This window comes from Dioscorea cayenensis, chromosome 1 (genome assembly GCF_009730915.1).
Source record: "Dioscorea cayenensis subsp. rotundata cultivar TDr96_F1 chromosome 1, TDr96_F1_v2_PseudoChromosome.rev07_lg8_w22 25.fasta, whole genome shotgun sequence".
Classification (NCBI taxonomy): Eukaryota; Viridiplantae; Streptophyta; class Magnoliopsida; order Dioscoreales; family Dioscoreaceae; genus Dioscorea; species Dioscorea cayenensis.
Window position 1 is genome coordinate 29,647,267 of NC_052471.1, and position 10,818 is coordinate 29,658,084.

Consider the following 10,818-nt stretch of genomic DNA (forward strand, 5'->3'; position numbering starts at 1 on the left):
GCGTGACGTGAGAAAAGCGAAGATGTGGGGTCCAATTGTGGGCCCGCATTCAATATTTTTTAAATATTTATTTTATTTATTTATTTACGGAAATTGGTTGTTCATTTCACTTGTTTGTGAGAGTAGTGGGGACCTATACAGTATGATGTGCCTGCGGTGCAGGCTTGGAGGAAGAAGCGAGGGTTTTGATTGGGTAGAGAAGATGAGGAGACTGGTGGGTGCCCAATTGGGTTGGGTTTTATGATGATCCGGAGGAGCAGGAGAATGTAATACTGACAAATTACTCAATTACTAGTACCTAGAAATTGGTTTTTAGTGAAAAAAAAAAAAGAAAAATTGGAATTTGTTGAGTAATTATTAATGAAATGTAAAGTGGAAGGGGGGACATGGAGTACAATTAAATGGTTAAAATTTTAATTTTTATTGATAAAAATAAGTAAGTAAATAAATAAAAGGAAATAGAGAAGAAATGGTGGCGTGACAGCAGTGAGCCAGCTGGGTCATGTGACATAGGGAGGTGGAAAAAAAACAAGTGAGCGTTACAATTGTATATAGCTGGTAAAGGGGTCTAGTGAGCTGGTCTTCCTTCACATTCGGTTTCATTAAAAAAGTCTTAAAGCAATTGTTTAAATAGCATTATTAGTATGGCAAATTGGCAATGGGTAATTGAGGTTAAGTCCTTAGTACTATATATTTTTAACTGTTTATGATACCGTAGAACATTGTAGAACACATTTTTGATACTGTTTTTGATGATCAAAATCGTTAAATTATCATCCAACAACTACAATAAACACCTCTAAATTTAAAAACATCCCTAGATTATCGGTCCTCTATTAATATTACTATTATTACTGGTACTATACTGTATTACTAGTTTAATGTTGTATTATATACAAATAATTAAATATATATTACTAGTCGTGGTTCAAAATGGTACATTAATTTTATGATATTGTCAACATCTTTTTTACTTTATTAACACTAAATCCCTCCATAAAATATTCATATTTTTTTATTAAAAATATAAATAAATTAAAATATTAATTCGTTTGTATACGCTCTTGACATGACTTATTTATATGTCAAAAAATAAAAAATTATGATGTTTCATTATTGACCATGGAACATGAAAATATTAATATTTTCAATGACTTCTAATGTTTGGTTGATGAAGTTGTCAATTGCCTAAACTACACGGTGAGAACAAAAAGTATGCCTCTAGCTCTCTATTCAATTGGAAATTTCAATAACTCAGAATTCATTTATAGCTCAATTTTGAATCTAATAAACTCTAGATATAACTTATAAAAAGAATTCCAAATAAATAAAATTCAGAAATTAAGCAAATTCCCTAAACACAATTCAACCAAGAACATACTAATTAACATGCACAAACAAATAAATGCGCACACACATAATTTTCAATGAATATCAAGCTTTTATCAAATTTAGGAAAAGAAACACATTATGAGCCTCTAAGAGTTCTTTCATAGTTCTAAACTTCATTTTTACAATCACTCTTACCTTTAACAAAGCACAATTGGTATAAATAATGACACTTGAAAAAAAAAAAAAACTTCTAATTCAAAGCATAGAGGATCATAGAAAGTCAATTAGAAAGCTTGTTAATCTAGTGAAATAGAGATTTCTAAGTTGGTTTCAGTGGAGATGATCTCCTTCTGTGTATCTGCAGAAGGGTGGTCACCACAATCCAATTTTATTCTCAGATGCAAAGGTTTCATAAAGACGATATCCTGCAGATCTCCGCATGTATCCGAAAGCAACTTCATGCATACCTCCTCTTCCGGTTTTATACTACCGTAGCTCTTCAAACCAAGCACCCTCATTGAATCGAAGTTTTGTCCTCCGGTTCCATGTGCTTTCTTTAGCTTCAAATATAGAACCGCGGAAACAACCACCTGCATCAACATCATCAGAAGCTCTTATATTCATTGCATTGAAAAAGCACATCTAGAAGCATTGCAAGCTACAAAAGAAGTTAGAATTTTCAGGCTCAGCATTTATGATCGATAACTATTTCATTCCTTGATTGTGACGCAAATTAATCATATACTGATGAGTGTATGAGAAGGAAGAACCCACACGAGAAAAAAAAAATCGGTCGAAGGTGATATAAAAACAGCTGAAGAATCCAAGCTAAAAAGTGTGACTAAGAATTATTTCCCCACTGATAAAGACAAAGAATTAGATGCCATCCTTTGAGAGAACCTTTTTTAATAGCTACAAAGAAGATGGCCATCCTGATCAATGACACATTGTACAGCTCTGATGTTAGACTGACAGTTGTCTTTCTATAATAGAACAATAAGTTGTTCTCTTTGGAGAAAAAACCAATAGCACTGTCAGGGAGGGAAAATTCTAGCCTACACTTGATGCATTGCAGCAAAAGCATTGAATTTATCTCATTGTCATTATGTGACACATATCCAAGTGCAATGCACCTTTTGTAAGCAAGACTTTCTTGGTAGACAGACAATTAAACCACAAAGTAACAATGTTACTGGAACATGAATACATCTGGACACTTGAATTTAATGCAAACAACAAACACGGTGTAAATAGATAAAATACATGTACATATATATATATATGATAGGTATGTTCTGTATACATGTATATAAGCGGGTATATAAACATTTGAATGGATTGTTTCTAGAAAGGGTGGAGGCTATCATAGGAAAACAAGTTGGTGCCTGAAATGGAAGGGAGACTATCATACTAAACCATATCATATTAATAGAATTCTTAAAATCATGAAATTGATATTTAAAAGATTAGGAAGATAAGAATCAATTTCTAAAAAAAATATAGAGTTTATAGAGATAAGAAAAAGATAAGGTTACTAAAAGATTGAAGATTGTGATTGAAAATGAAAAGGAAAAATCAAGTTGGTGTTGAAATGGAAAGGAGATAGAGCAAAACAAAACCAACTCTCTTCTTGTCTAAATAAACAAAAGTAGGATCCTAGGTGTCATGGCATATCTAAGTGAAGATACCTATCCTCATGTGCATATGTAAATTTTCTTCTAATATCACTAATGGACAGGCAGAAGAAGATAAGGATCGGCACATTAATAAGCTTCTGATAGCACCGGATTGGTTTAATAGCAGAATCTCCGAATAAACACATTTTTAAATCATGGTTTCTTAGTACTAATGAGGTCAACTAACATGCATAGTATTAATCCGGAGTTTAAATACATGGACTCATGGTGAACAAAGAGATTTTTCATAATAAGATCAGACTGAATGCAAAAATTTGGATAAATAATCACTGAACAACAAATCAAATTCATTTAAGTTGAAAATTTTTATGAGTAAAAGTTCAAGGCATACCTCACCAATACCAGGACTGACATTGACAGTGCAATTGAAATGCACCTTATCACTATCTTGACTGCATTTACTAGAAGATTTTTCTTCTTCTTCAGGATTTAAGTCAGCCTCAGGCCGAGAAAAGGCAAGGTTATCCAATTCATCAAACCATTGTTGAGCAACACCAACCTTCAAGAACCAATGAGCAAAAATCAGATTTATGATATTGGCATGAAGCTCAACAAAGGACATTGAGAAGATGAATACCTTCTCAGAGCCAGCAGCAGGTCCATCTAGTCTAGACAATTCAGCAGCAGATCCTCTTGCTTGACGCCAAATACAATTTTCATCTAAAGGTGCAATAAGTTCTGTTTCCATTGGGATGTCAACGTTCACCTTTATGTTGCACCTTCCTGCATGAGAAAACAACAAATGATCCAATTGCCAACTAAATAAGAATGGAATGGCAAGGTACTTCTAAAATTAATAATAGTGGTCTTCATACAAAAATCAGCATTGGATAATCCACAGGAATTTACTTTCTTGAGTGTTAATCAATCAGATATATTGTCCTTGAAAGAATTTTTTTTTAAGTTATCAAGTTTTGACCAAATGCCAAAAACTAATGGAAGAGAATACTGGTAGCAACCTGGTAGTACACTGAATGGACGGAGATGCTCATTCCACTGATAGCATGAATTTCCACTGAAACATCATAAACATATAGTTTGATCAGGGTACAATCTCTATTCCAGCTTGGTCATAGACAGATTATATATCAATAATATCCTAAATTAAGATGCTAATAAACCAAGCATTGTGATACAGGAATCAAAATATGAAACAAGAACAAGAGCTTGGATGGTATAAGTTTACCTTCTAAAAATTCTCTCTGGAGGAGAAACCAACCAATATGGTAGCCCAAGGATCCGCAAGTTTGAAAATTGAACACATTCCACTTGTCTTGATTCTCTATGACACTTTAGAACCTTCTGAGCAGCTTTGTGGAGCAAACAGTAGATACGAGTGAGGACAAGAGTAACAACTGACCACAAAGAAACCCATCAATAAATTATTACCTGCATCACAGAACACTGTATAGTTATTAAAACTTGCAATTGATGACATCAAGCTTGCATATGGAATCCCCTCTAATGAGAAATAATGAACAAGCCTTTGTTGAAATGAATTCCAACAAACATCCTTGAATGAGGGAACTCTCTCCAATATCATGTGCCCATACATCTCAGTAATGGTTTTTGTCCCTTCAATGAAGTATCATCATTTAGTAGACACAAGGATAATACAAACTAAGAAAGACAGAAATAAAGAACAAACCTTTTACAACCTTTTTGATTTCCCCAGTACTCATGTCCATGATCCATGCCATTTCAAAACTGCAAGTTAGTAAATAGACAAATAAAGACCAGTTGACCAGGTAACTTGCCCTATCCCACACAAGTGCTAGGGAGATATGAAGGAAAACTATAATAATGCTGTGTTTTTTTTTTTTGTTTCGTAAATAATTGAGTAATTATCTCCTAACCCATTACAAAGTTTTGCTGGCACTGCATGTGAATATTCATTATGTTCATCTCATGGTCCCATAACAAAGGAACATTCCCAAACAAATTTTAAAAAGTCATCAAATTCACCAGATTCCCATAATAAAAAAAGCTACTTGAGATTCCTGAAAGTTGTCTAACATGACAAATGCATGAACTTACTATTATCTCCATTAAGTAGAATTTCTGTGAAATTTGTACTCTCAAAAAGAGACAGAACACACACAATACTAATACTAACATCTAGTATTTCTCATACATTAAGCAGATGGATGCTATCCCAAGCAGCACATAACACCATCATCTTACAAAGAAAATAATCAGCATTATCACATGCTATATTTTTTCATGCATTAGGTGCACATTACCTGCGATTTATAATCAGAAGATCATCACCCCCTAACTTCACCAAATGCCAAGGTAAAGTAACTCCATCTAAATCAACTACCTCAGATGTCAGAGCACTTTCTTTTTGAAATCCAAGTATGTCCATGATCCAGCTCCATATCCTACTTGATTTTTGAACAGGAACAGGGTAAACTGTCTCCAGCACCCTTCTTTCCATATCAGCTCTCCTTATTGCATTATTCTATCCAAAATGAAGTAATGATAACAGCATGTTAAGCAGAATAAGTCTGACATCTAATATTAATTTACAATTGAAACAGCTATAACATAAATAACAATAACTTGCAATTATCATTTGTATCGAAAGGAAATGAAAATATCAAAAGCTAAATTTGTATGAATCACATCCAATTTTTAATTCCGTGATCTTCAAAGGGAAAGTGATCCCTCAATAAGTCTAATATAAATTATTTAAAAACACCTCAATTTTCATAAAAAATCATAGCAGACTTGTGTTGAAAAGTATGCACCTCAGAGTCGACAATGTATAAGGAATTTTCAGCATTGTCAAAAACAGATGCCGCAGGGCGAAACAACTTGGCCGATTCAAATTCACCATCCTCAAAACCAGGAGAAGAACCAATCTGTAGTCGGCATATGGTCTAAATTGCGTGAGAATAGAGAATCAAATAATAAGTTTTCCAATTTATATCTTTACAGAGTTGGAAATTAACAATTTCTTGCTTTTATATACAAGCCGTTATGAAGTTCCAACATAAATTTTAGACTTTGAAGGAAAACATTAAATGAAAGAGATGAAAATAGATACACAATCAATAATCTTCCCATCTTCATCAGCTATGATAACCCGATGATTATTGCAATCAGAAATGAATGCGCGGCCACCATTCTCATCTACAGAGATACACCCTGGAATGGATAAAACCTGTAAGCACATATTCATAAACATGATCTCATATTAGCAATTCCAGTCAATACCAAGCAAGATGAAGTGAAGTTTTCCCAACTAAAATGAAAGGACCTTGATATAATCTGTTTCCTTGTGTTAAATTGGCATGCACCAATAGCACATTTGAAAAGCGACACCAGCATAGACAACTAAAGGCCATATTCCCCAATAATATGATCCATAATTATTAAGCTAAGATTTCCAAATTTAAATTGATCCTAATACTAATGACCAACCTTGAAATCAATCAATATACATCTTGCATCTTGTCACGCCTTTCAACCTCAAAAGGGTCTTTTAACTCGAGCCTAAATGTAACACTAATGGGGTTTTTGACCACAGGCCATAGGGAAGATCTTCAGACACTTGAAACTATTAATACCATCATAGAATGGCAAAAGGTTTGCTAACATTATAACTTTCATATTCACCAAGGCAGAAAAGAAACATTATCTTTAAAGCCAACTCCTTCATTACTCAGTTTTCACCACGTGCAATAAATCACGCAAGCCTTTTCAACTTTCAAAGGCCTTAAGAAAGTTTTTCATTCTGATAAACGCTTCTTTGTGGTATTGTTATTTGCTGATGTCTCATTGTAATAAATTGCGAATCGCAGAATGAAACTTCCACCAACTTGGGACACATAAGCATCAATAAAACAAGTATGAACCATTGAATTCTATCAGGCTAACAACAGAAGCAACTCTAAAGGGCATCTTCATGAACTGACATAAGGATAAATAGAAGCAAAATGACTTAAAAAAGGTTATTTACAATGACTAATGAAAGAAATAAGACATACCAGGATAGGACAAAAGTAAATTTTTCATCATAGGATATATGCAAGGCTCCTTAACCTCATCTCGATGTGGTGTTCCACTAACAGTAGGATTCTGAACCATCACAGAACCACTCTTATTTAAGGAATAAAATTCCTCAATCTCTGTGAGATAAATTATGATGTCAATCATAAAAATAAAAATTACCAAAAAAAAATCTCATAATACAAGACTCCACTATCAGTAATTTAAGAAATAAAGTATAAGCAAGTCATCCAATCTATAATTCTTGGTAAATTCTTCAGGTCAGTAGGATGATAGGGCGCATGCATCAAGATTAGTCACCAACTCAAAAAAGTAATAAATGTAGAAATCAGAATGACATTTAAAAAGGCAAGCTTAGTAGAACAATGGCCCAAATTATCCTCACACTATTTCCTTTTCCTAGACACTTAGATGCAAGTCTTTTAACATGCAAAATTTTATACTTCAAGGAAGTTGTAAACCAGAAGTAACAAGATTTTCATTAAAATGGATACATTCAGCACATCAGTAAGGTTTACCTTTAACAATGATTCCTATATCCACATCCAGCTTATGGTGGAGGAAACGATTCCTAGAACCTTCAAACAACAAGTAGCACCCACCATTTAACATCTGAATAATTTGAAGAAAATGATTACAAACACAGAATCTAGATCTCAATAAATCAAGTCAATAGATGAAAAAATTACAAGATCAAAAGATTTGCTTCCACAAGAGATGAACATCTCAAAAATGAAAATATGATTAGCCTTGTTGATAAGTTGACATTGGTAAAGAAACACTTGTGGTTCGCCCACTACCTTATGTGATAGAGCATTTGACCTGTTTTGTTTCATTCAACTTCCAGCAATAATTACATTATGAAAAATCTGCCATGTGGCTTTTCATTTTACTAAATGCTACTATTTTAACTAGTCCAAACAAAACTGTTTTAACATTTATCTCATTTGACAATTATTCGAACTATTAGTTTTGCTGTAAGCCTGTAAGCTGCAAAGACGTGGACATTCTACTAGATAATAAGTTTAAACTAGCACAAAATATCATCTGCTATAATGATGGGAGGTTATCTAATAAATGGTACACCATGATTTGTCTGGTAACAAGATGAAGCAGCTGTGAATCATTATCAAAAGAGTTAGATAAACGTAATGTGGTTTACATGAATCATTTTATTTAGCTATATAGCTATGAAGTGGTCATGATTATAGTTGGCAGACACTCCCACACATTGCAAAAATATAAGCTATCATTGTATTAGGCTATTAGCAATTAATTTACTGCATCTATAACACATCCACTCACTCCTTTTTAGTCAAGAAACAACCCGAAAGATTGAAACACAGACATGCTGCACTGAGACTAAAAAAAAATAATTTTGGTTGCATGTGGAATACTAAGTCCAACAGAAATTAGAAGTAGTGCACAGAATTACTAGACTAAATTCTTCAAGAGAGTGACCTAAGTTCCCCCAAACTGTTGCCCTTCCAGTAAAACTTGCAGTTATACAGTTAAAAAGGTAGATACTGAAACTTTTACTTACCTCAGGAAAATCCTTGTCAAATAACAAAATAGGAAATGTAACATAATTCTCCATTATAGCTTGAGTGATCTGAGTTTGAATGGCTATGGAGTTGACTGAATTAACACTTAGCAACCAAAAAATACTAAGTCCTCGGTACCTGCAATAGGAAATCAGCTAAAATTTCAATATCCAGAGAATAAATAAAGGTCTATAAGTAATACTATGACCATATGCCACCTACCTCTGCTGTAGCAATTTTGCTCTTTCAAGGATTGCAACAACTTCCCGATTGTCACATAGTGTGGAGTTCAGCTCGCAGGTCTTCAGGAACACTATGAGACTTCCATCTTTGTTAAAAGATAACTTTTCATTGTGTATTTTATTCAACCAACGATGATTTGTTCCTACAATTGTAGACACAAGTTGTCACTAGAAATTCATTTGTAAAACCATTCTCTAAGGTTGAACTTCACAATACAGCAATTCAAATGAAATGTAGAGTCAAGAAGGGGCTCCATACAAAATTTCACCTTCTACCTCAGAAAACATTGCGTTAATGAAGTTCAAAACTTGTGCCTGCGGAGCCAAAGTAGGTTGCACTTCAGATAACCCTGAACACCTAAAAATCAACTGTTAATAGTACGTCAAAACTTTACAAAATACAGAGCATTCCTATCGAGCACCGAACAAAAAACCATGCAAACCATCTTCCAGTCTGATTCTATACGCCAAAGATAACAACGGCATTGAAAGGCAAAAAGTATAGCTTACCTGCGGGTATGATCCTTCATTCCAATATTCACATCACTTACAAACGAACATTGACGGATCAAAGACACACCAATTCTATGAGAAAACAACCTCCTTGGCAATGAATCTAACAAAGAATCAAGTGGTACTCCATTAATTCAAAAAAAAAAAACCTCCACACATGAGTAAAGAATCAAATGCTCCATATATTTTCAAATTATATTCTCCTCCGTCGAATTTTCATACATTTATATTGAATTTAACCTCGAATTAACATACTAATTCAATAATTAGCATGAAATTTTCCAAAAAGAAAAAGAGAGCCATCAGTGACAATGAATAGGACTAGGATTGTATACCTGAGATGAGATGACGAAGGAGAAACCTATGAACAATGGCAGATCGTCGGAGACTGTGAGCCATTGAAGGGAAACAATGGAATCGGATGAGAAGAGATGAAGAAACCCTAGAATTTTTGGGGGAGAAATGGCGGGCGATGAAGCGGGTGCCCGGGAAAACCTAGACTCATACTTTGACCATAATACCCTCAAACTATTTGGCATATTACTTAAAAAGCCCAGCCCAGCCCAGCCCAACCCAACCTACCCCAGCCCAGCCAAGCCCAGCCCAGCCCAGATATACACTAAAATTACATTGAGTCCCTTATTGGAAGAAAATTTATAGGAACAGTCCTTTTATAAAAAAAATACAAAATTTCATTCAAACCCCAACTTAAATATAATATAATATAATATAAATTTCAGTTTTTATTAATGAACAAAGGAAAATTTATAAAAAATCTTTTTTAAGATGAATTTAATGATTTAGTCCTTTATTAGTAAATATTTAATTTTATTGTATAAAGTTATATTCCAACTCATAAATATATGCTAAATTCATTTTAGAGTACAAATGTACAATGTTATTTTGGGATGTATTTTAATATTATTAGATTATGAAAATGTGATGATGCCATTTTATAATTATATTTTAATTTTTACAAGTTTAAAATGAATTAAGCTTCATACAGTTAGATGGTATTATAAATAATTAATTTATTAATCATTTTAACTCAAAATAATAATAATAATAATTACTAATGGTTTTCTATTGATTCATATGCTTATGAAATATGATTTCAGTTTTTTTCTTAATTTTTTTCAAAAACATATTATATAATAACAAAATCAAATTGAATTACTGATGCATAAGTGTGTTAAGATATTAACTATATAATTATGTATGTTTCTGACTTTTTTTAAATTGGGTGTTTGTTAACTATTTATCAAATAAAACATTTTATATTTTAAAACATATTAAACGAAGAACACAAAAAGATAACCACAAAAATAATTATTAATTCATTGGAAAAAAAATATTTATAATTGAGTTTAAACCCAAATAATTGTATATTTTTAGACAAAAGTCACTGAACCCAGGAGATGAGCATATGGGAAAGCAGTCTTCATCATCGAATCGCTGCCATCACCTTGCGTG

General features: G+C 33.0%; 1 protein-coding gene across 7 annotated transcripts; it reads right to left on the bottom strand.

Annotated features, from left to right (window-relative positions):
* Window positions 1–1,473: 1,473 nt before the first annotated feature.
* On the bottom strand, window positions 1,474–9,818 carry LOC120261142. Of its 7 annotated transcripts, none has more exons than XM_039268882.1 (17): window positions 9,681–9,818; window positions 9,343–9,448; window positions 9,102–9,190; window positions 8,813–8,975; window positions 8,590–8,728; window positions 7,565–7,658; window positions 7,025–7,165; window positions 6,082–6,182; window positions 5,783–5,896; window positions 5,273–5,493; window positions 4,678–4,736; window positions 4,419–4,604; window positions 4,216–4,339; window positions 3,989–4,044; window positions 3,607–3,752; window positions 3,361–3,528; window positions 1,474–1,922 (listed from the first exon to the last, which is right to left on the bottom strand). In XM_039268882.1, exons 1-17 carry the CDS (start codon window positions 9,742–9,744, stop codon window positions 1,629–1,631), a joined length of 2,265 nt encoding a protein of 754 aa, XP_039124816.1. In that variant the 5' UTR covers window positions 9,745–9,818; the 3' UTR covers window positions 1,474–1,628. The 7 variants fall into 7 exon arrangements, with proteins under 7 accessions (XP_039124816.1, XP_039124852.1, XP_039124826.1 ...); XM_039268918.1 differs by having other exon boundaries at window positions 9,109–9,182; window positions 9,681–9,698; XM_039268892.1 differs by having other exon boundaries at window positions 9,102–9,182; window positions 9,681–9,698.
* Between the last annotated feature and the right edge of the window lie 1,000 nt (window positions 9,819–10,818).